The sequence below is a fragment of the Herpailurus yagouaroundi genome, unplaced genomic scaffold (assembly GCF_014898765.1).
Source record: "Herpailurus yagouaroundi ecotype Mexico unplaced genomic scaffold, PumYag 184, whole genome shotgun sequence".
Lineage (NCBI taxonomy): Eukaryota > Metazoa > Chordata > Mammalia > Carnivora > Felidae > Herpailurus > Herpailurus yagouaroundi.
The window spans coordinates 620,662-645,960 of NW_024412415.1; the positions used below are offsets into that span (position 1 = coordinate 620,662).

Genomic DNA, 25,299 nt, shown 5'->3' on the forward strand with positions numbered 1-25,299 from the left:
TAGGAAGCAAACATGGGTTATTGAGGGAGGATCACATTTTGGAGAATCCTGAAAGCTAGGGAGAGAAAGAATTCTTCATGTGTAAATTAGATGTTCTTAATGCAGATAACCAAATAAGTATGCATTTACAAAATAAGCCCTGTGTCAAAGCTTGCTGTCCAGGATCATCTTTCACGCTTGTTTATGCTGATCTTACGTGTTCATTTTCCTTTATTCCACGAGCTCAGAGCAGCGCACCAGGATTCACATGAACTAATTTTGTGCACCTTCTTTGAGTTTTACTTTGCATTTGACATTCTAACCAGGTGAGTTTTAGAGTGATGGTTGAGGACGGTCACCTCACCTGAGAGAGATAGTAAAAGTCTGTCATATCGTGGGTGAGTCCAGAACTTCTTTCCTTCAATTCGCTTCAATTCATAAATCTCTGTTTCCTTGCATACATTAAGCAGGTGAGATGAAAATGTGCTAAATACGAGTAGATGGCCATGTCTGCAGGCCTGAACTATTTTGTTGCCTCTCGAGTAGCATGGAGATGGTGGCTTACTGAGAATTGGGTGAAACGGTGAATGATGGCGCCCACAATATTTTCAAGGGCACAGATTGCTGTGTAAGGATGTGGAAGCCAAGAACTTCGACTGAATGATGTCGCCGAATTCAGCACAGTTAGCTCATCAGAAGTGGCACTTTTATGCCAGAGGGGAAATAAAGAGAACTGAGCCTTTTCCTTTGGCTTTTGCATAAAATTGTGGGGTTTTTTTTTCTTCTATCTCTAGGGGACTCATTCTCTCAGTTCCGCTTTGTCGAGGAGAAGGAGTGGGATGGTGAAGCGTCGTGTCCAAAACAGGTAAGACGGTTTGTCTCGAATGCGGGTTGGCTCTGCTCAAGGCTGGAGACTAACATCCTTACATTATTGTTGAGATAGAGTCTCCGTGTAGAAAAGAGTAGTCATTCATGTACAGTTTAGTCTCCGTTACAGAAACCGTTCAGAAAATGTCTGGGAAGCTTAAATTACACAGGTCTTTGAAGCTAGAGTTCACCTTTACACCTGGCCATCTGTGTAAATTCCTCACATAGACGGGGCTGCAAGGTAGTGAGTTTATAGTCATGATTTTTGTGTGGATTGCTCTGCCGTTGGGCCTCTCTTCTTTCCCTTTCTGTGAAACTTCCCCTTGGAGTTGAAAAGTAATTTTTTCCCCCTCATACTGCTTTTGGTATCAGGTGAAAAAAAATCCTCAAGTTTATAGCTTTAGATAACTCTTTATCTGTAATTAGAAGAATAAAGCTGTAAAAATAAGGACAAATATCACAGAAGCCTTTCAGTGAATCCAGAAAGGCCAACCACTTCATTCGCTTTGTGTTCGTGCCATACTTCCATCCCAAGGAGTTTCGATTCTTTTCCAAGTGGGATTTGACTGATTGTTTCCATATGAGAGATGACAGGTGTTCTTACCCTTTTACAAAGCGCAGAGAATGAGTGTGGCTTGTCATGGGCTCCCTGACTCCATGGCTAGGGCACACTGTCTGATACAATGATTAGACAATCTGTCCACAGCTTCAGGCAGGTGGCTGAATAGCAGACCTGAAGCCCAAGGGTCGGGCACCCTCCTCCCCATTCTGCTATTAGCTCCGCACACACGCACACTCTAAGTGGTTCATTTTACCCCTGGACTGGTGTGATGTCTACTTGTTTGGGATGAGCATTGATTTACCACACTGTGCGGCGGGGGGTGTTACTTACAAAGTGACTGCCTGTCACTTTACATAGGGCATGTATTACCCCATGGAGAAAGTAGGGAATTAAAAATATTGTCTGCTTGAGTCTGTGTGGACAGATGCCTGAGGTGCAGTTTAGCATTCTAGGACAAATTGCAAACAGATAACCTCTCACATTTCAACTCCTTTTGGGCCGTGTTGACTCTCAGAGAAGGTTTCAGTTATCCCGAGGGTTTCAAATAATCCTAAAGTTTTCATTCATCAGAACACTGAGAACTTGCTCTTTACTAGATATTTTTTTAGATGTAGCCTGTTCAAAGATGAACCAGACAGAGACCATGCTCGTGCATTGCCCGTAGCACGGTGGCTGACCTAAAGTAGATGATCAGCAAATATTTTTGTAATGAATGAAAAAGCGTGACATAAAATAAGTGGGGTCATCAGTGAATGAAGATAATACTGTGGGGACCACGTCGGGCTGGCAGGGATGGAGAGCAGCAACCGGGGAAAGAGATCGTTTGCTGCGTCTCGGCAGAGGATTCTGGGGGGTCCTGTCAAGGGAGGAGAGCTGAAAGACCGGCCGTGCTGAGGGTCAGGATGTCATTGGGGTGCAGTGTTCCCAGAGGAGGGGGCTTCAGGGGTTGTCCTGGGCCAGTTAGTACCAGCAGTTTGATCTTCATTTTCTTCTGGGGGGAAGTTTAGCACGTGGGTAAGAGCACAGACCTTGGAGAGACATGCCTGAAGGTGGGTGTATCTTAGTTCTAGGACTTGGGCTGACTTGTTTCCTTCTCTTGTGTTCTCATCTGTAAAATGGAACTAATAATAGGATATAACTTGGGGTTATACTGATGGTTTATTTCTATCATCTTCTGCCTTTTTCTAAAAGGTCATTTGTAATCATCACCTGATTTATATGTAATTTTTTGTTTATTGATAGAATTCGGCATTTTATGTGGACTGTGAGTCATTGGTTCGCGCCCTTCAAGAACTGCCTCTCTCTCTCCGACTCAATGTCGCTGCTGAATTGGTCCAGGTAAAAACCCCGATAGCATCTTCCAGCCAGTGTGGGTTAGGGCAGCAGAAGAAAAAAACAAGTGAAAAATATCCCTTTGCAGATGTCTCACAATGAGCTTTTCCTTTCGTAAATCTGAGGGTTTTGCATCAAGGTAGCATTTTGAAAAGTTTTAAGGGAGAATGAAGTAATTTTTAGAGTTCTTTTCTTTTCTTTTCTTTTCTTTTCTTTTTTTTTTTTTTTAACATTTTACATTTGAAACATTTTGAAGGATCAAAGGTAATGGAACTGAATGAAATGTAAAAAGATAAAGTCTAGCTGGTATTTTACTCACAAATTTATATGCCAGACTCTTTGTTAGCACTAAGGGGTGATCAGACAGACATGGTTCCTGCTCTTTGGAGCTTAATCTGTTGGGAAATTGGAGTATCAATCAAGTGACCCAATTGTGTTAAGTCCTACGAAGGAGAAGCCTAGTGTGCTGTGAGCATACATAATAATGAACCCGATCTACGTTGGTGTGCTTAAGAATGCCTTTCCTTGGGCGCCTGGGTGGCGCAGTCGGTTAAGCGTCCGACTTCAGCCAGGTCACGATCTCGTGGTCCGTGAGTTCGAGCCCCGCGTCAGGCTCTGGGCTGATGGCTCAGAGCCTGGAGCCTGTTTCTGATTCTGTGTCTCCCTCTCTCTCTGCCCCTCCCCCGTTCATGCTCTGTCTCTCTCTGTCCCAAAAATAAATAAACGTTTGAAAAAAAAAAAAAGAATGCCTTTCCTGCAGGAGTGTCCGATTAGCTGAGATCCAAAGTAGAACAACGTCTGAGTTGGAATTTAAAGAAGAGTGACCCAACCGGATCTACCTTGGCAATACTGCTCATAACGATAATAGCAAGGGCCATTCTGGCTGCAGGATAGTGGGGAGTAGACTAGTGGAATAGGCAGAAGTGTCTGGTAAATGTGTGCATGCAGGCACGTGGTGGAGGAGAGTGGAGGAGGGGAAGCAAAACAGGAGGCCGCTGCACTGGTCCCGTGGGATCCCTCTGTGATCGTGTTGCTGGGGCTAGGGTGATGATGGTGGAGGTGACAGAGAGCTTGACTTTACTTTTGAGCACCTGTGGGTAAAACTGGCAGGACTTGGTCAAGTACTGGAAATGGAGAGCAAGCGAAGAATTGTTCTAGGCTTTCCATCTTGTGCACCTAGGCGGTGGGGCAGCATCAGGAAAGGCAAGGTTGGGACATTACAGTTTTGTGCCTCTGAGATAGCAAAGTGCAAACAGTAGTTGGATAGAGAAATTGATGGTGCAGAATTAAGGGCTCAAAACATAAATGTAGGAGACACCAGCGTAAGACAGCAGTTGAATAATGAACTGAGACGAGGAGGCCCAGTGGACGAGACTACAGGAACTTGAAAATGTTAATTGTGGCTCCACTGAATTATTTAAAAAGCGAAACCCTGAGCAGTCCTAATTGTAAATAGAATCCCGGCAACTGAAATGATCAGCTTCATTCTGCACCTGAATGTGATGCTACGCTGGAGCAGATGCACAAATTGGTTACCCACGCGGGTTGAATTCAGGGCTGGAGGACAGTTAAGGGCAGGGCAGAGAAGTAGAGAGGACGGCATTTGCCTCTAAGGGGGAATCACCATAGAGCTTTAGAAGTGTTTGGGGTTTTCTTACGGATTGGGAAACCACTGCTGTCTCTGCTGGGTGTCCAGAGATGTTCCAAGTCCCGCCATGCATCGTTGGGTCCCCCAGAATGAGAAATGGTTGTTAGCACTACACATCAGGGTAGCACTGAGATGAAGGTAATGGGGCCTCAGGACTTAGGGAGAAACAGGAAGCGCTGTGAGCATTTGAAAGTGAGGATGTCGTATCAGTGGCAGGCCTTAGAAGAAAGGTATAAAACAATCACAGGAACTTTGAAAACCTGGGTCCTAGTTTTAAATCTCACCCCCACCCCACCCAGTGATGTAGAGCAAACTGTGTTTGCACATTTGAATTACTGGGGGAGTTAAAAAAGCAACACCAGACACCCAGTCCAGAACAAATTCAATGACTCCAGGATTATAATGAAAGACCACATCCCAGCTTTATCTTGCACACTGAGAATGATGGATGAATATTTATGTGTCAAGCCATACTGCTCTGAAAGCCCTGAGGGGTCATTAGTAAGTTGGATCTGCTCAGAATGCTTAAATGCAGGGACAGGTCTTCCAACAGTAGTTGAACCTCATTCTCCATCTACCCACCCTGCTGCCATGCTGGTCACCCCATGCCTCCCCGCCTCCCCACCAGAACAGAGCTTCTCAGTCTTCACTCCACATTACAGTCCCCTGAAGAGTTAACTTTTGTTAAGTCATTACAGAAAAGTGCACGCATAAGTATGTATAACCGTGGACTCTGCATCCAGAGCAAGAATCAGGATATTGCCAGCACCCCAGAAGCCACCCCTCCCTCGAGTCACTACTGCCCTAAAAACTACTATCCTGATCCCTAATACTAAAGATCAGTTTTGCCCATTTTTGTACTTTTGACGAATGTAATCAAGTATGTTTTCTTTCCTGTCTGGCATTTTTTACTCAAATGTTAGCAAGCGTCCCTCTTACCTTGGGGAGCTTCTCCCTTCACCTTTCTTATTCACACATTGATTGGCTGATTGCTTCTCGGTGCCTTTTACAGATGTTTATGTCCTCACAGATGGAAGTATACATACATTCATATAGACCTGTGGTGCTGCCAGCTCTCAGGGCAGTTATAGAAAGACATGGCCCTTTTGATTTCAACTCTGAGTTAACACACAGTGGAGGTGGGGCAGAGGGGGAAGCCCAGCCCTGTTGTGTTTCAGTGAGGTCTCCCATGTTTTAGCCCCCATCAGTAAGGAAGGGTGCTGGGGCAGGGCCTGAATTCGAGACCCTTTGTGGACTTGCTGTCTGGATAGAATTAGCCATTGCCCAAAGTTTGGCTTCCTTTGTTTTTGCTTAAGCAAATGTGGCAGGACTCAAGATTTTTTTAACTCTTTATGCTTCTCTTTCAGACCACTCTTCCTTTAGAGCTTCCTCAGGTGAAACCAAAGAGAAATGATGAAGGCAAGGGACGAGGGATGCAGTTAAAAGGGCCCTTGGGGCCTGGAGGAAGGGGGTCTGCTGAGCTGAAGTCTGTTGCTGCTGGCTGCCCCATGTACCTGGGTAAAGATAGCCCAGGTCCCACAAAGGGTTCCCGGGAACCCACTGGCCCACTGCAGTCAGCAGCAGGCCCCTTGGAGGAAGAGTTAGATCTGCTGCTGAGTTTAGACGCACCTATAAAAGAGGGAGAGAACATCTTACCAGACCAGACATCTCAGGACCGAGGATCTGAGAAAGATGGGGAGGTGGCCCCAGAAGAAAAAGGTATGGCTTCCATTTGATTCCCTATCCCTCTTCCTGTTTTTCTGCAAACAGCCCCACCTGCGTCCCATCCATACACATCTCCATCAGCGTCTGACATCGATCTGCTGTGGTCCATGGACATCTATTTCTGTGCTCACATCCCCACTTCCCCCTGAGCTGACCTTTCTGACACCCTTCCTCCCACTCGATACACCCGGCTTCCAAAGCTGCTACCTGCCTGACTGCAATATTAAACCCGGGGCTGCAGATTGAACTCGAGCTATAAAAAGGCATTAAGCTTCTCCTGGTCCTCAGCTGTGCATCAGCAGGCCTTTTAATCGACTATCTGAACAGGCCAGTTAACCAACTCTCCAGACTTCTTGCTTGCTGTTTCGATCTTATTTTTTACAAAAGAGCACTCCCTCCCTTGTGTGCGCTCTGCGAGACAGTGGCCCATCTGATAGGGAGAGGCCGAGGGTGACTGCTGCATCCACACACTGCCTTGGAGAACCTTTGAAGACTTTCCAGGAGTGCTACGATAGTCAAAACTGAGCTGTTGGTCTTTTTTAAGAAACTAGTGAACGGTAAAAGGCAACTTCAGAATAACTAGAGGGGCAAATCTCTACCCCATTTATTGTGAGGATATTACTGTAACTGATTGAATAACAGAACGTTTCCCCTTGTTGTACGCAAACAGGTAGGGCTGACTTCTGTCATGGAACAAGCTCCAAGGCAGCCTTAACCCTCACTCTGGGGACCAACGTGTAGTTGTTAACACTGCTTTTATTTCCCAGCTCCTGCAGAGCCCTCTGTGGTGGAAGAAAAGAACGTGGAACCGGAGCAAGCAAGTACATCAAAAACTGTTACCGAGGAAGAGCTCGAAGACTGGTTGGACAGCATGATTTCCTAACGTATAGAAAGAAAAATGAAAAAAAGTGCCTGAAGCAAATTTCGGTGGCCTTGTCAGCAAGGGCGGGCCCAAGGCTGTCCTTCCAGAACAGCTGGTTTACAAGCATGCCCCACGCCAGTGCGTCCTGTCAATGCTTGCCGCGGTACAGCCTACCTCTGTGTTCCACAACATGAGACTATACCTTTAAGAGGCTCCTTGCATTTGTTCTCTGGCTTAGTGATCTAGTAGATCCCTTAAGGGCAGGGGATGTTAGGGCTCTTGTTTCCAGCCTCCTTCCTTTCAATGTTTACGGCAGAGCAGGTGCTGCTGATAGACACAAGCAACAAGGCATGCATCTGGCCCAAATAAATGAACGCTGGTGTGTGGACTTCCTTTCTTTCCTGGGTGGGGTTTTAGGCCATTTGTGTCGTGTCCCTTTTCCCAGCTGTCACAGTGCGGCTGCGGAGTCAGCGGCAAGAGGTTCAACGCAAGACGCCAACGCCAGAGAGTGGGGTGTATTACTTTATTGCAGTGGGCACTTCCTTTTATTTAAGGAGATTCACCTAAACACAGCAGCTCCACTACTTACAAGGGGACCAGAAAGCAGTACTCAATTTGGCATAAGATTGAACTTTTTCTGAATTTTCAGTACAGTACTTCTAATAACAGCAGTTGACAAGCTGTTACTGGAAAAAAAAAATTATATGAATAACCTTCAAGTGCAGTTTCATAAAGACAGAAGATCACAACTAATTAATGGAACTATGTCCATCTGGGACATAAACATAAAAAATTTGCATAGCTATATCTAAAGAGATTTTTAAGGCACTTAATCGATATTTCAGTGTCGACAAAGTGTGTTTTTTTTTTCTATTTCTGTAACTGCTTAAAGCTTTTCAAGCTGATTCTGAATACATTCACTAGCAAGTACCATGGGAGAAATTTGCAGTTAAAATGATGTTTTTTGTAGTTCAGATCATGAGTCACTAGTGGATACCGTCATGTGACATTCAAGTGCGTAAAATTTCAGGTACAGTGCATTGAAGACTTCATATTTCTAGTCCTTTCCTCAATGACTGCCATTGTGACAAACTAGTTCCATTACAACTGAAAAACTTGAAGGTATTCAATTAGTTTCCTTGCGTCTTTGCCCTCTTTTAACATTTTGAGAGGTTGTCTCCCACAGGGCTATGTCCATTAGGCACAAAAGGCCAAATCAATTCCAAGATCTCACATATTTTTAACAAACACTTTCTCATAAGGGAGGCATTTAGAATATGTCACATTTCAATTATTTTGCAGAACTGTAAAAGGATTTATTCCACTGGAAGTGGTCCAGAACTGTGGAGTTTCTTTCTGATTTATCCAAGCTGATCTTCATATTGTTTCCGAAAGCAGTCACCAGCTGGGAAGAAATCCCAACACCTTTCTTGGTACATCTTCCAGACATAAGATTCCTGAAACAATGGGAACAAAGGGTACTTCTTTTGAAACCACAGTAAGCTAAAACCTGCGTTGTTTTTACTCTGTAGGTATCCCTCTGGGAATAGTGAGGGGGTTTCATTTATATGAGGCCCAACTAGAACCTTCTTCCTTGCTCTGTTCCCAGCCTAGACTATTTTGAGAGCAAAAAGTCATTCCCTACCTGACTCCTCCTTCCTTTCCCCGCAAAACTCAAAACACTGAACACCATGCAATGATTGCCAGTGAATTGCTTAAAGATCTAGAAATAAGCTCATTCTATGCCACTGGTACTTGGTAGTAGGCAGAATAATGCACAATGAGGGGACAGTGAGTGCTAGCTCGGGCAGACACCTGGGGCACTGAAGGCAGATCCAGAACCAAGTGCCTCACAAGTGTGTGAGCTGTGAAGTTTTCCTACCACCCTGATGATGTTGGGATACTTGATAACCTACCTTCTCTTCCCTTGTTCTCTATCTTTGCATTTCTTTCTCCTACTTAGTCACAGAATCCCTTTTGACACATACTTTCACTCATACTATCCACACCTCCACATTCCCTGCGTCACCCACACATGAGGTGGTTATCTTTCTCAGGCTGTCTCTCACACCATTTTACTCTCTTTGTTAAGCCGCCCACTCAGCTTCTCCTTGTCTTTTTCTCTGTAATGTTCTCCCCACCTCCAGCTATTCTACTCTGAAGCAGTAACCATAAGGGTTTAGAAAATGTCAGTGTTAGCTGGGAAGGATAACCAGAAAGTCTTTAGGAATAGATGGGAGTTGCCTTAGGATGTGGGGTTTCTCAGGTCACAAAGAGATGGCGGAATAACACAGAGGAAGAACGCATGTGAGACACTAAGGGAATCATCCGTCTACTTCAGACATTGGATGCTCTGGTGAGTCTCAAGGCTTCTGAAAAGGAAACTCAATTCAGGGCTATGATTTTTTTTTTAAATCAAAAAATTATTTTGTTATTACAAAAGCAATTTAAATCATGACCGAAAGTCAGAAAACGTAGCCAAACCAAAAAACCAACACTCATAACCCACCAGCCAGAGAGACAAGCATTGCTAACACTTCTGTGACAAGACTTTCAGACCATTTTCCTCACTGGCTAGGAGTTCAGGTAGCGGGGGAAGAGTGGTGTTTTGTCACATGTTTTCTAATCCAATGTAATATATTTAGTCAATCTAATTCTAAGTGCAGAAAACTCTAGACTGCAGGGCTATGATTCTTAAGATATTTTATTTCTCACCTGACCCGTGTGTTCTGTTTCATCTTTGTTAATCAGATACATCAGGAAGAACCTGGAACAAGAGAAAAAAGGTGTAAGTGAGAAAAAGACATTACTTTGGTTACTCTTTTTGTGAGGAGAAATTCTTTTGTCCCTAAACCTTGAGCTAAGACAACTTATGAGGAAGCATTTTGGCTATCTTTTTAAAAAGCCCTAAACAACCAAATGGTGACTAAAACGCTCTTAATAGGTGAACATAGAACTGAAATTACGTGTGTGTGTCTCAAGGATAGGTCATGGAAAAGGTGGGAAGTATTTAACCTCCTTAAGTTGCTGCGACTCTTCCAGAAATAGTTTTGTTTGTATTATGGATACCAGAGAAAAGTCCACGTAGTCTCACTTGTTCTAACTGTGATGGGTCTGAGGTTTGGGTCTGTTTTTCTGGAACACACAAGTATCCATGGAGGCGGGGGCTGATCATTCAGCTCACATTGCATGATCTCAGAGACCACTTCCAAACGAGCCAGTCTCTTGCCCTCTGAGTATAGGACTGTGAGGCTGGTGGTGGGGAGAACCCAAGCCCCAGATTTCACATCCTTTGGGGTGTCCTTAGGGTTATAGCTTCAGAAGCTATGAACAGATTTGGTTCCTTCCTCCCTCTTCCTTGATCAGACTAAGAAGGAGGTATGGCCAGTAGCTTTATGAGGTCTGATACCCAGGCATGTAGGACATTGCTCCTTTCCTCGCACATTTATTTGACAAAGCACTGTTTTTAGGGGGAGTTTCAAACATGAATAAGGGGGTTCTCTCAAGCTTGCTGCTAGAGCTGCACAGAGCCAGAAGGGACATTGTCACAATACATAGTGCTCTGGGAAGACGTACAAGTGGGCCACATAGCACCATTTGACATTCCTCTATTCACGAGTCCTCACAAATGCTCCCCTTTTATAGAAGGACATCCATCCCGGTCACCTCCATTGAGACGAAAACTCTCTTACTGAGAATTAACAATCATGAATACTCATGACTTGAAGGGTATGCTAAAGTTTTTTTAGTGTTTGTTCTCGTTAGGATTTTTTTAAATTTGTGTTTTTGTCTTGAACTCACATTCTAGGGGGAAAAAAAAATAGGTCTTTGCTACTTCTCTTTAACAATAACACCTTTCCCAAAGGCTAGGGCTGTTCCATCCTAAGGAGAGGTTAGTTTTTCCTCAACAATAAAATGTTGACTCAGGGGGAAGAGCTAAGCCAGGGAGCCGCTTTTTTTCTTTTCTTGAAAATGATCACGGAGAGAAACTGTATTGTCAGGTACTCTATATTCTCTAAGGTACAGGATTCGTACACAGTGCATGGCACACAACAGGCTCTGAATAACTTGTTCTTGAGTGAATGCTCTACCTCAGAACAAGTACATACTTACTGGAGCTTCCAGGGGGCCAAGCTCTAGGTGCTGGGACACCCACACCCACAACTATCCCATGCTTGCAGAGCTCCTATGTTCAAGGAGAGGACGGGCAGGGTGAGGCCTGCAAACTGACCATGGAATCCGGCAACACACAGGGCGCCGACCGCCCTGATGGAGGCCCCTGTGGCGTGGTGGGGAGGAAGGCCTGACCAGGATGGGATCACCGGAGAATGGGAAGAGAAAAAACGGTAAGAGGCGGTAAACACAGACATTTTAAGTTTTGCTGGAAAGGAAAGAAAGAAGCAGGGCAATAATAGCTGGAAGTAAAAGTAGGGCGGTAGCCTTTTTGCTTTGTTTAGGATTTTCAAAGAGAACGCATGTATGGTGATAGGGAAAGTCCAGTAGAGAAAGAGAAATGGCTGTAGTGATGTATGGGGTCTGATCCTGGGTGGAGGGGCTGACCGTGGCTATCAGTAGGAACGGCCCACAGCCCCCATCTGTCAACACCCAGGAGAGGCAGAGAATAGGGACAAAGGTGCAGGCTCTTGGGGGCTCCTTGAAATTTTTTCCTAATCACTTCTCCTTTTTTAGAGGAATAGGCAGAAATGGCACCCACAGAGGTGACACTGAGGACACAACTGTTTATTTTAATCTGCCACTCCTTCCCCTGGCCACTGGCCCCTCCATTGACCAAGGGTACTCACAAATAGTTGGCTAAGTTGTGCTCCTGTAAGGTGTGTGTTTCAAAACCATGAGGGGTCGTGTCAAAGTAATCATTGCCAATCCCGCAGATGAAACATTTAGTCTAAGAAGAATAAGAGAAGCAGTGAAGGCATTAGCAAACATGACATTACAGGTGGGTGGAAAGAAAGGGGTGATGATCTCTGACTGAACTGATAACCAATGAAGGATACTTCTCTCCTTAATGTGTTGGGCTATTAGTCGTCTACTTCACAGGGTCCCATACCTAGCTCCTTGCTAGCTGAGGATGCTTGCTCCTGCCCAAGCAGGGGACGTGGTGAAGGCACCAGGGTGGCAGGCTGGGGATGGATAGGGTAGGGTGCAGAGCAGAGAGGGTGGCACAGAAGAAATGCCCAGAGCTGGCATTGGTAATTTGCCTAAAATTTGTCTGGCCCTTGGTAATAGCAGACCCTATTATTTAAAAAGTCCCTTTACAGGGCACCTGGGTGGCTCAGTTGAGGGTCCGGCTTCGGCTCAGGTCATGATCTTGTGGTTTGTGAGTTCAAGCCCCACACTGGGCTCACTGCTGTCAGCTCAGAGCCCACTTCGGATCCTCTGTCCCCTCTTTCTGCCCCTCCCCATCTTGCGCTCTCTCAAAAATAAAGGTTTTTTTTTTTTTTTAAATGTTTTACTATAAGCTACAAAAATAGAGTTGGAACTAGTCTAACATTACCTCCATATCTTCTCGCACCTGTTCCTGCTGGTCTCTTAGCTCTCCAAAAGCATCAATAATAAGACCTGGTATTTTAAATACAAAGACAGATAAAGTGTTTAGAATACTCTGTTTAGTGGCTCAGGGCAGTGGTTCAATTGTTGAGGCCACAGTGTTTTGAAAAAAAGTGAATTATCAAGGCTGATGAAAGCAAAATCAGAAAAAATAGTTGTGTTTTCAAGTGTTGCATCCAAGTAACCATTTCTCATTGTTCCTCTTCCTCCACCTTGCTGCAGTGTTGGATGCTAACCACGGACTTCGTGACCCACTTGGCTCTCCCCTAGTCCTTCCCTGTTCCATGTTGCTTGGCCATTCCGTTTCCAGTCCTGTGGGCTCTTCCTCTTCAGGATTCCTCTTCAGGTTCTTTGCTTCTGCTTCCGGAGCATCTCCTCTCCACTCACGTCTTTGATCACCACCACCAGCACTGATGTATCCCATTTGTACTGTTGCATTCGTGTTTATTTTCTGTGTGCTTATTATTCATTATTTCTATCCTATTCCATTCCGGACAGGTCTCTTGAAAGACTTACTACAGTTACCCGCTTATTAGCCTTCAACACCCGCATGTTTATAGGTACCTCAACTTGGTGTGACTCCAACTAAATTCATCATCTTCCTCTAATTCCTGACAAGTTGTTGACTACAATAGCCGTACCCCTCCCCCCAAAAGATAAAAAAAAAAAAACAACCAAAACAAACATGTCACTCTCTCATAGCTCCTTTCTCTGCTCCTTCCCCACCCTAATGCCTGGGAAGAAAAATAAGGGCAGGAACCATGAGGCTGTGGGACAAGACTAGCCACAGGAGGGATCTATGAAGCAGAAGGAGAAGGAAACAACCAGAGTGGGGGATAATAGGGGGGAGGGGGAGTCCTCCCGCGGCATTCTCAAGTTTCTTATGTCAGTGCCCGTATCTTTGGCTCTATGTACAGCCGAATCCTTGCATACAGGAGATAGTCAATAAATATTTACTGAGTTAACAAGTAAATAAATGTCCAAGCCTCTATACAAAATGTCACAGACACAGAGCAAGAAAGAACTAGATCTAATAAGCCCTGTTCATATTTAACTGGCAACCCTACCTTGAATGATGGCCAGCAAGATGACAATGACAAAGAAGAAGAACGTGATGTCAAAGACAATGCGGTACATTTCGTAAGGATCACCAGCAGGGTCTTCAATTTCGTCACCAATGCCGCCTCCTGCTCTTACTCCCACATACATGTGGAATAGGTAACACTAGAGAAGAACAACAGTGGCCATTCAGATAAAAGTCACGGAGCTCTGTCTTTAGCAAGATGGTCCAAACCTTCACCTGCGGGAGGCAGGACACAGCCCTCTCTGGTGATGTCAATATTCTGCTGCCAGCTGCTGTCCTCTGCACCGCCTGGTCAGTGTGGGGTGTCTAAAGGTGGAAAGACTGTGGGTACGTGTAGCCTTTAAAAGATTTTTTTTTAATGAGCAGATAATAAGTTTTGAACTATTTGACACCTGTAAGAGAATTCATGTAGGACACGTCTAATTTAAAACAACTTTGGACCCTGATGAGCATGCTTTTGCCAGATGCTCATTTTCCCTCCTTTAAAGTTGCAGCCTCTGGAAAAGGCCTCTTCCTACTTCCATATCCTCTGTGCACGCAGGAGGGCAGGGATTCCTACAGCTTCTGAGAGAAGATGACTTCTGCTCCCGTGCTGCATGGGTCATCCAGGGCAGGGATCTGCGTGCTGGATCCTAGAGCAGGGCGCCCCCCGCCCCCCCCCACCATCAGTCCTGCCTAGAGGGGTGAGGTTCAGAGGGAAAAGCATGGAGATAGATGCATGCTGGTCACAGTGGTGCTCTAGTGACTGTTACATTGCTGTCTGATAGGGGTACCTGCCCCAAGAAAGCGTAAGGTGAGTCTTTGGCCAGAATGCTACCTGTTTTAAATGATCGCAAGCTAGGGTAGTTCAATGTCACCTGTCCCTGACACACAGTGTTTGCCTGAAATCTCATCATTAGGAACATCTACGGATGCAAGTGTCGCTCTGCCAGCTCCCTGGGAGCTGTGTTCTTCTTGCCCACTAGTGGCTGGCCTGACAGGAACCTTCAGCCCCACCAGCCTGCCACTCGAATTTTGTCAGACTATCGTGGCTGTTCTAGAAAAAAAAAAAAAATCCCCTGGGGCTTCCGGAAATAAATTGGGCACCAGATTCATGGGACTACACCCCTAGATTTCCGAGACAAAGAACCAAAGCTTGACTTCCAACAAATTTAGATGTGTGTCTGTCCACATTCAGATATAGGTAATTCGCATCTTTACCACAAATGTAGGTGACAGAGACCCTCTCTGCAGTGTGCTCTTTCCACCTAGGTGTAGGTGAGTGCTCCCAAACCCTGTTTCCTTCCATCCCTCTGTCTTTCCTGGACACTTCTCCCTTTCAGAGATGTGGATTCTTCTCTAGTCTCTGTTGTCGCTGTGACCCTCCAGTTCCTCCCTACCCAGGGAGGACAGTGACCAGCTGGCCTGCGGGGGGGGGGGGGTCTCACCGTCATCATGTCGTCACACTTCATATCAGGCTCATCGTCATCTTCACTTTTGTTGTAGAACTTGCGGAAGAAGTTGAAGGCCACCACGGTGTAGAGGTAAACCACCACGGCCAAGAGACCCACAGTCAGAACCAGCTGTGAGCGGGAAAGAGAGAGTAGAAAGGAGGTGGGTCTTCTCCACCCTCGGAGGTTCTTGGAGACCCCAAGGAAACAAGAAAGGGGACAGAGGAGGGGGTAGGAGCGAAGGTTGCTCTACTGCAAGTGGAGAAAATGGGCTATGGGGAGAAGACAGTAACACTGAGGGCTTGTGGACTAAATTCATCACCTCCAGCATCTCAGAACATGACTGAATTTGGAGGTCAGGCCCGTAAAGAGGTAAATGAGAACGAGGCATTTAGAATCAGCCCCACTCTGATCTAACTGGAGTTCTTACAAGAGGAGGACGTTAGGACACAACGAGACAGCAGGAGCTGCAGGCACAGAGGGAAGAGCAAGTGACAAAGTAAGAGGCCGGCCAGGTGTAAACTGAGGACAGAGGCCTCCGAGTCCACCTTGATCTTAGACTCCCAGCCTCCAGAACGGAGAAAAGATAAATGTCCGTAGTTTCCTCCCATCTATTGTTTGGGCCACCGGCCTGGTTCTGTCACAGCAGCCCTGGCAGACCCATACCTGGGGATGGGACCGGGCTAAATAATCTATGAAGGCAGTTAGGACTGAATAGAAACTGTGCTAGGAGGAGGTTCCCTAGGTTTTTTACAGAGAGAGCAGGGAGCTGAGGCTTCACGATCTGGCTTCCACTCCAACGCTGCTTCTAAAGAAATTAAAGGTTGGGGCTCTCTCTCTCTCAAAAAATGAATAAACCTTAAAAAATTTTTTTTAATAAATTAAACATCCTTCGGACTGGTGGGTGTCCCTACATTACACGTTTTCATAAATAACCATGAGTGGAAAACTGTGATAGCTTTGAAGTTAGTATAAGAATTATTTATGATGGTTTAGCAAAGTGACATTTCTCATCATCAACAAATCTGCCTAAAACCTTTGCAGGGGCACAGTGCATGCTTATTTCCAGGCTTCAGGAAGTACTACAAATGAGGACTAGGCAGGACCTGCTCATCTGGCCCATTTGACAGACTGGGGGCTGAGGCGAAGCTAGGAAGATCACAGTCTTTATGAATACAACAAACATATTCAGAGGCTTCTTCGAATGGTGAATAGTAACTTACCAACCCTCAGACCGCAGACCTCACAGAATGCAGTTCGTTTTAGAAACAGAGAACCTGGGCTTTGCGCCAAGGAAGAAATGGGCTAGTTCTGCCACTTAGCAGCTGTGTGGTCTTGGGTGAGACACTCAGCCTCTCTGAACTTCAGTTCACTCATCTGTCAAGCGAACATAACATCTACCTTACAAGGTAGTTGTGAGCCTGTCATAGTACTTGGCTGATGGCACCCAAAGCTGGGCATGTTGTTTTGTTTGCTTTTTACAATCTTGCCAGAGTTTATTCAGCAAGCCCATATAAAAAATTCATTGTTTCCCCTTTCCATTTAAGGTACAGTTGTGCGTAATGCCATTAAGCTGAATCAATAAAAACTGAAGTTTCAATATCTGAGTAAAGGGGAAGAAACGAATTCTGAAAGAGCATATTGTAATACTGGCATTCCACAGATCACACTTTAGGAAACACTGCCTTTATAGGATCAAACTTCCCAAGACACACACGTAAAAATACACAATGGCCTTTCTCCCAGGAACCTATAGGGAAGCATTTAGCACACTAAGCAGATACCTACATCACAGTCTGTCATTACCTCCCCAAACTTGAGTGGTTTGAATGCGGCAGCAAATTTCTATCTCTAGCTTTTCTCTGTTCTTTTTATCTTCAACTAAAACGAGAAACACTGACGGCTGCTAGTGCCAGAAACCTAGAAGAAACAAACCACCCTAATACTTGATGGTCTAGCACCTTTTATCTTGCAGAAACTTTTTTGAGTATCGTTGACAATGAAACACTGGTTGCAGGTGTACAACATAGTGATTCGACATCTCTATTTGTAGTGCCATGCTCAGCATAAATGTAGCTACCATCTGTCGCCATGTAATGCTGTGACAATACCCTTGACTACATTCCCTATCCTGAGCCTCTTATTATCACGGCTCATTCATCCCATAACTGGGAGCCTGGACCCACAACTCCCTTCCCTCTGGCAAACCAATGGTTCTCTGTATTTGTAGATCTGCTTCTATCACCTTTCACTGTAGAACAATTAAAGGTCAATTTGACTTTAGTTTTTTCTGGTTGGAATCCCTATTTTTTTTTTAAGGCATACAAGATGATTTAATAGGTGTGCACATCGTAAAATGATACAGCAATCAGGTTAATTAACAGATCTGTCACCTCACACAGTTACCATTATTATCTGTGTGTGGGGGGGCGAGGAGGGTGGTGAGAACACTTCTGATCTACTGTCTTAGCAAAGTTCAAGTATATGAGACAGTATTTTTAACTATAAGCACCATGTTTTATATTAGATCCCCCAAATGTATTTGTCTTATAACTGAAAGTCTGTACTCTCTGAGCCACACTTCCATTTCCTCCAGCCCCTGGCAACCATCATTCTACTCTTTGGTTCTAGGAGTTCAATTTCTTTCGATTCCACATATAAGTGAGATCATACAGTATTTGTATTTGTGTCTAGCTTATCTGACTTAGCATTAATGCCATCAAGGTCCATCTATGTTGTTGTGAGTGCTATGGTTTCCTTTTTTTTTTTTTATGGCTGATTAATATGCCATTATATATACATACCACATTTTCTTTATCCTTTCGTCTATTGATGGACACTCTGGTTTTTTCCATATCTTGACTATTATGAATAATGCTTCAATGAACACGGAATGCAGATATCTCTTTGAGATAGTGATCTCATTTCCTTTGGATATATACCCCTAAGTAGGATTGGTGGATCATGGGGTAGCGCTTCATCTCATTTTTTGAGGAATTTTCGTATGGTTTTCCCAATGGCTGTACAAAGCTGGGCACATTTTAAGTTCATTCTTTTCTCCCTCTCCTACACAAAGGTTTAGAGACGTGAGGGAACTCCTGCCTCACTTAGGAAGTTGCACTTAATGAGGAATGAAATGCTAAAGAGTTTGAATTTGTTGACAGAAAGAGCCATTAGAGGATTTTAATCAAGGGAATGACCCTGACAGCACTGTAGAAGACAGACTAGACACTGATGAGACTGGACATAGCCATGACTATAGACAGATATAGATATAGACATATATGTGTATATATATATATGTAGAATTCATTGCTTCATAGTCAGAAGCATGTATCAGAAGTGCCTGGGAAGTTTTCTAAATACATAGCCTACTTACCAATCCCCAGGGAATGTATCAGCTTCATGGAGGAAAGGGTAAACCTAAAAAGAGTCTCCAAAGTGATTCTGAGATGCTCATCACCTGCTTTCCTCCCCACTTTCCTGAACATTTGATTAAATGTTCAGGGTTTCTAAACCAAGGTCTTAGGGCTCTTAAGTGATGGCCACAAGTTTGCAAAAACAATCTAGTAGTTCACGTGTTTGGCCAAGAAATGTGTACTATACTCTACGACCCACAGTTGTACACTAGCAATACTACCTGTTGTTGGCTCCCCCCCCCATCCGTATTGAGGCCACTCCTGTTCTGCATCAGGATAAACCCAATACCTGTTTGCCGTTGTGAGTTACAGATGACAGAATAGTCCTCAGCGTCTTGAAGCCCATTGCAATGTCTAGCAGATGGGCAGCAAAGAAGAAGTTGTTGTAGTGGCCCAGGATCGACATGGTTGTATACCAGGCAAGGTAGAGAAAGGACTGTGGAAACAGAGGCAATTTAGTAACTTTTCAGGCATTCCGGCCTCATGATGGGCCCATTAAACCTCCCCCCCACCTTTTTTTTTCCTCATCTTTGGGAACAGAGCGAGTGAAAGCCTGTCTGCCTTACACTACTGTTCCCCAGGTATGGTGAAGGCCCTCCATCTTTCATAAGCAATCAGTGAATCTTTCTTGGCACCCCCTAGCGTGTTACCCGATGGCATCTAATGACATCCCTGGCCCTGTGGCACAGAATCTCGTTTTTCCAGATGCCATACTCACGTTATCGGTAAAAACAACTCCCAGCTTCCAGATATGGTACTTCATGTCGATGGAACTCAGCCTAAAGGGAGACAAGTAATTTTAAAACTTATAAATGTCAGAATGCAGTTAAGTGTTTAATAAGGGGAAAAATTCAGTTTTTTTCCTCTCAGGTTTAATAATCTAAATACAGCTCTGAGTTTTGCAAGCTGTATGTGTTCCCCATGAGACCGAGAATGGTTGAATCATACATCCTGAAATTTTAATTAGTCTTTCTCTTTCAGCTCTTTCAGGCATAAAAGCTGATAGGCCTTTCCATTTTTTAAAGGCAGTGTTCTCCCAATATGTTAGAACCTAGAAGAAACTCCTAAGCCAGACCAGAGCCTGAGAGCACACAGACATTCTGCAGTTCCTTCCTCTGGCATGCAGAAGAGGGCTGGAAAATCAAAGGATCCACTATGGCCAGACTTTGGATTTAAACTCCTAAGCTCTGGGGGCGCCTGGGTGGCGCAGTCGGTTAAGCGTCCGACTTCAGCCAGGTCACCATCTCGCGGTCCGTGGGTTCGAGCCCCACGTCGGGCTCTGGGCTGATGGCTCAGAGCCTGGAGCCTGTTTCCGATTCTGTGTCTCCCTCTCTCTCTGCCCCTCCCCCGTTCATGCTCTGTCTCTCTCTGTCCCAAAAATAATAAATAAACGTTAAAAAAAAAAATTAAATTCCTAAGCTCTGTACCATGACACCAGAGAGGCCGCCTCTGCTTTGCTTTCTTCTACTGGGCTGAAATCAAGGGCATTTTTGTCCAAACCTAGGAGTTCAGCAATGCGTTCTGCTCCGTAGAGATCACCATACTTGTTAATCACCTAAAGAGAGAAGACAGCAGGGTGGGTTTGGGCCACTCAACACCATCAGTGTTTTCTCTGGCCCCGAGGTCTTCAGAGCTTTGCTACACTCTGGGCTCTTTCAAGTGACTGATAAAGACATGATTCAAAATGCAACAGGAAAAAAATTAAAAAATCAAATAAGCTCCCCGCCCCCCCCCCTGGAGAAAACAGAAGTGACAGAGATAAGTGAAAAACGTTTTTTTTCAAGCTAGTATCTTTCTGGAACAGAGAAACTAGTATGCAGAAAACAGTGATTGTATTAAGCTGTTTAGGGCAGCTGATTATAGCAATGGAGCCAAAACCTACATATGCTCATAAAAAACCCTTCTGTGACTTACTCTTTTTGAGATACCATCATAAAAACAACATCAAATTTATTCATGTTTGTAGATGAAGAACTTTAAAAAAATTTTTTTTAATGTTTCTTTATTTTTGACAGAGAGAGAGACAGAGTGCGAGCAGGGGAGGGACAGAGAGAGAGAATCTGAAGTAGGCTCTAGGCTCCGAGCTGTCAACACAGAGCCTGATGCCGGGCTCGAAATCGTCAACTGCGAGATCATGACCTGAGCTGAAGTCAGATGCTTAACTGACTGAGCCACCCAGGTGCCCCTGTAGATGAAGAACTTAAAAAAACAAAACAACAACAAAAAAACCCCCTACATTTCTTTGGTGGTCATGGAACTCTCCCCATCCCTACCCCCCCACTCCCAACTGACAAGGCCTACCTTTCTCTTTACAAACTTGTCCCAGTAGTTATTAGGAAAAGATCTGAAAAACAGAATAAAAAAGGGAGATTCTTAGGATCAAGGCAAGCACATCAAGAAGCTTTGCAATCTGTGTCTGGATCTAGGATCTCCTTGGGTTTTGTCCTGCTCATTCGAGAATTTAGACTGATTGAAAGAGTCCCCACAGGTCTGATTTATGGTTTTGCTTCTTCGTGTTGACTTCTGGAATACTGGAGAGCCACTCTGCATTTTCCACTTCAAAAGTATGGTAAAGAGCCAGAAATTGTGGCATCAGACTAGACAGAAGCAGATCCATGTCTCCTGATCCCAGTATAACTGCAAACAAAAGCCTATAGGAAAACACATGCATTCAACCTTCCTTCACTGAGTGCCTAACTTCATGTTGGTACCTGGGGTAGCTGATAGGGATATAGTGGTGGAAAGTGTAGACGAGGTCCCTAACTTCATGAAGTTTCCAGTATGGGAATCATCTTTTGTTCATGTATGTGGGGTTTTTCTTAACCAGAGAGCTCATCCACTCTATTTTCCATTCCCATATAACTCCTGTGGGGTCTGCTTTTCTCAGGGAATTAGACCCCTCTTGTCTTTTGGACGTGGTCCCCTCTACCATACCATCCCTAACCCCTCAGAGGCAATTTCTGCCCTGAGCCTAGGAACTCATACCAGCTCCACTGCAAATTGTCATTGTTCAAATTAAGGAAGGACTGTCACTTTTGGGTAGGTTGGCAAAAACCATTTAAGATACTTTTCTCCTTTCCATCCTGAAATCGATCTTTCCTGGGAGAGTTCATTGTGAGTCTAGATTGCAGCCAAGGAACCTCTGACCCTTGGTGCAGGCATTCTTACTTCTGTTTTCCTCAATCTGAGTCATTCTTATTGCCTGTGGAACATAACAGTCTCTTATTTTATAAAGACCACCCAAGCTGGTGATAAGGAAGTGAGGACATCCCTCTCTTCATGGGCCTCTCAGAAGAACAACTGTGAGCAAATGCCACTTCTCCCTCAACAAACAAGCTGACAATCTTTAAACATTTTTTTCTGTAGGGAGGGGGGAAAGGGGAAGCAACAGCAATTTCTTTGTTTCAAACATCCAAATGCCACTTAAAAGCAAAAACAGATGCTGGGGTTACAAAGTAAACTGGTAATAGGTTTTATCTCTGGAGGAATGCAAGTGATTATTTTGATTTTCTTCTTTGTACATTTCTCTACTTGATTTCTTTCACGTATTACATTTAGAGCCTAAAATAAACAAAGCAAATAAAAATCAATCCAGGCTTCCTCTGTCCACACCAATATCTCCTTTCTCTTAAATCCTTTATCCAAATGGTCTTAACATACAACTTGGCCTTGGTCACGTTTGGTCCTAAGGGTAAAATTCCACAAGTGATGCCACAGAGATGCTGACTGAAGGTTCCAGGCAAGACCATTTCACAGACATGATCTTACCTTGGTCTGGGTATTCTTGTCCCCTGACTAGGTATGTAAGCTCCTTGAAGGTAGAAAACATAGTTTTACTTGATAATATACGTATTTTTAAATAATATCCTTTACTTAAAATCTGAGGTAGATGGGGGCGCCTGGGTGGCTCAGTTGGGTAAGCATCTGACTTCAGCTCAGGTCATGATCTCGCGGTTTGGTTCGTGAGTTTGAGCCCCACGTCAGGCTCTGTGCTGACAGCTTGGAGGCTGCTTCGGATTCTGTGTCTCCCTCTCTCTCTGTCCCTCCCCTTCTCATACTGTCTCTCTCTCTCAAATAAACATAAAAAATTTTTTAAAAATGTGAGGTAGATGACAGGGCCTTCAGAAGGGAAATGCGTAAGTAAGTGCTACTTCTATATATGAATGGTCAAAAAAATAATACAAGATGCTCAACCTCTTTAGAAATCAAAAAAATGCACAGTGAGATGCTATTACACACCTACTGAATTAGCAAAGTTATTTGAGTATCTTAACAAGTGTAGCAAAAAGGCAGAGAAGCAGGAACTCTCATACAGTGCTGGTTGGAATGTTAATGAAGACAAACATTTGCATACCTTACTATTCAGGAAATTCCTTTCCTGATTTCTATTCTAGAGAAACTCTTTTACTTGAGCATCGGGTATAAAAGTATTCATTGTCCCACTGTTTATAAGAGCCAGAGACTAGAAACAGTTGAAGTATCCACTGTCAGGAAAATGTATAAATACACGATACACACATGACAAGTACTTATATAATGGAAAATGCTACAGCTTTGAAAATGACCAAACTATGGCTACACACATCAACCTGGGCAAGCTCCAGATGCACTCCTGAATGAAAGATTTCAGGGACAGTATAATGCATGTAGCATAATCCCCTTTACATAAAGTTCAAAATCAGTTGACATGAAACAATGGTTCCAGGGACACATACCTAAGAGGTAAACTAGATACTAAAGCACAAGAATGAATATCACTGAAGCCAGGAGGGTAGTTAAGTGGGGGTTGGGGAGAATACGATCAGAGAGAACATCCCGGACTTTGAAGCTATCAGCAGTGCTCCGTTTTTTAAAGTTTGTCGTTCATTGACAATATAAAAATAAAGATAGCTCTCTTCGACATATAGTTAACTGCAAAAAGTAGGTTACGTGTATTGTGGTGCCATTACTGTGGAAACAAAGATTCATCCATCTAAAATTTTTAAAAATGCTATCTACACATTTCTCTACTCGTGGGCATTGAAGCCACTTCAAATGAAAAAAAAAAAAATCAACAAATATCCTTGTTGGAACGTTTTAGTGTAATTGTCTTATTATCTCCTTAGATCCATTCATAGAAGCTGAACTGCCTTTTAACTGAGACTTTTAGGCCAAATCACCTGTGTCACATATACAAGCATTACTGATAACTGCAGAAAGCTGACCAAAGAATCACATTATTTAAGAGTATACAAAATTTCTGTGATGTGATGACAAAGGGTCAGAAATTAGGCCTCGTGTTTTCCTTTTTTTTTCTTTATTCGAGCTGACTGGCACAGACATGGAGCAGGGGACAGGCTTTTGATTTGCATGCTCACTTCTTTTCTTCCCCTTTCTAGAGACTATTTTATTTTATTTTTTTAAAATTTTTTTTCAACGTTTTTTATTTATTTTTGGGACAGAGAGAGACAGAGCATGAACGGGGGAGGGGCAGAGAGAGCGGGAGACACAGAATCGGAAACAGGCTCCAGGCTCTGAGCCATCAGCCCAGAGCCTGACGCGGGGCTCGAACTCACGGAGCGCGAGATCGTGACCTGGCTGAAGTCGGACGCTTAACCGACTGCGCCACCCAGGCGCCCCTAGAGACTATTTTAAAAAGCTCAGCTGGGCCTTTACAGAGCTGCCTCCCTCAGTGTGCCTGACCCTCTTTGGATAAGGAGCAATTTTCTTCTCCCAGGGTCAGAGTTGCTGTTTGCAGACATGCATATTTTAATTGGCACAGCTAAGGGTTTCAACAGTCCCCTCTGTTTACGTATCTCTTTTCCTTCAACACATTAATTTATCTTCAAACTCTCATTTTCCCAGTTGGGAACACACTGGCATTACCTTCGCTAATGATGGCAGTCATTTTCTGAACAGGTAGGGAGAGGCAATGACCAACAGCTTGATGCCTACCACGTGCCAGGTGTACTGTACCAAGCATGTGACATATACTCATTGATCCTCCCAGACTGCAGGAGGTCGTAGGTATTCTCATGGCTCCATTAATGAAGAGGAAATCAGGGTCTAAAAGGCTTCATTACCTTGCCCCTTTCACAGGCAACTAAGTTACAGAGCTGACCTGTAGAATCAATGGTCTCTGCCTGTAGAATCAATGCCTGTAGAATCAATGGTCTTTCCCATCACAGTACTAATCACATACATGCCCATCAAGACAGGCTTAATGACACAGGTAGTAGCACCCCCAGCCAGATGGCTCTTTTTTAAATTATTTGAGAGACAGAGAGAGAGAGAGGCGCATAAGGAGAGAGACAATCCTAGGCAGGTTCCATGCTCAGTGTGAAGCCTGACATAGGGCTCCATCCCACGACCCTGGGATCATGACCTGAGCTGAAATCTAGAGTCAGACACTTAACCAACTGAGTCACCCAGGTGCCCCCTGATGGCCCTATTCTAACTGCCCAAGGAACTGCCTATCCATCGACATTGGAAGGAGCTCTAATACTATCCAGGCTACTTCTTTGAGAGAACTTCAGAGTTGGTGCCGACGCAGGACTGATGCGCAGCATGGGTGCTCTGGAAATGGATCAGATGATCTCAGAACCTCTGGGTCAGGGAAGCATTCTGTATGACTCGAACATGAAAACTACTTAACACTGTACTGGACCATCTGTTCTTAGTTAAATATGCTCATCACTCCCCGACAGCCTCCAGTCCCCCACTGAATGCATAGGGATACACCACCAGCGTTTGACAGGCAATGGGCTATTTACTAGGAAGGCGGTAGAGAAAACACGTCCTAGAAACCAAAAAAAAAAAAAAAAAAAAAAAAAAAAAAAAAAAAAAA

At 44.3% G+C, this 25,299-nt stretch overlaps 2 protein-coding genes across 2 annotated transcripts in view; one reads left to right on the plus strand and one right to left on the minus strand.

Moving 5' to 3' along the window:
* Positions 1-7,363, plus strand: part of AVEN (apoptosis and caspase activation inhibitor) — a 169,243-nt gene extending 161,880 nt beyond the window's left edge. The window contains exons 3-6 of the mRNA XM_040492207.1: positions 774-844; positions 2,651-2,746; positions 5,756-6,107; positions 6,881-7,363. Of these exons, the coding sequence (XP_040348141.1) occupies positions 774-844; positions 2,651-2,746; positions 5,756-6,107; positions 6,881-6,996 (635 nt within the window). The 3' untranslated portion in view covers positions 6,997-7,363. The remainder of the gene's footprint in view (positions 1-773; positions 845-2,650; positions 2,747-5,755; positions 6,108-6,880) is intronic.
* A 121-nt stretch (positions 7,364-7,484) lies between these two features.
* RYR3 (ryanodine receptor 3) overlaps positions 7,485-25,299 on the minus strand; it is a 529,492-nt gene continuing 511,677 nt past the window's right edge. Inside the window, exons 95-104 of the mRNA XM_040492205.1 lie at positions 20,775-20,817; positions 19,901-20,028; positions 19,192-19,252; positions 18,763-18,909; positions 15,052-15,186; positions 13,608-13,764; positions 12,488-12,552; positions 11,778-11,878; positions 9,691-9,742; positions 7,485-8,432 (exon numbers count right to left, since the gene is read on the minus strand). Of these exons, the coding sequence (XP_040348139.1) occupies positions 8,337-8,432; positions 9,691-9,742; positions 11,778-11,878; positions 12,488-12,552; positions 13,608-13,764; positions 15,052-15,186; positions 18,763-18,909; positions 19,192-19,252; positions 19,901-20,028; positions 20,775-20,817 (985 nt within the window). The 3' untranslated portion in view covers positions 7,485-8,336. The remainder of the gene's footprint in view (positions 8,433-9,690; positions 9,743-11,777; positions 11,879-12,487; positions 12,553-13,607; positions 13,765-15,051; positions 15,187-18,762; positions 18,910-19,191; positions 19,253-19,900; positions 20,029-20,774; positions 20,818-25,299) is intronic.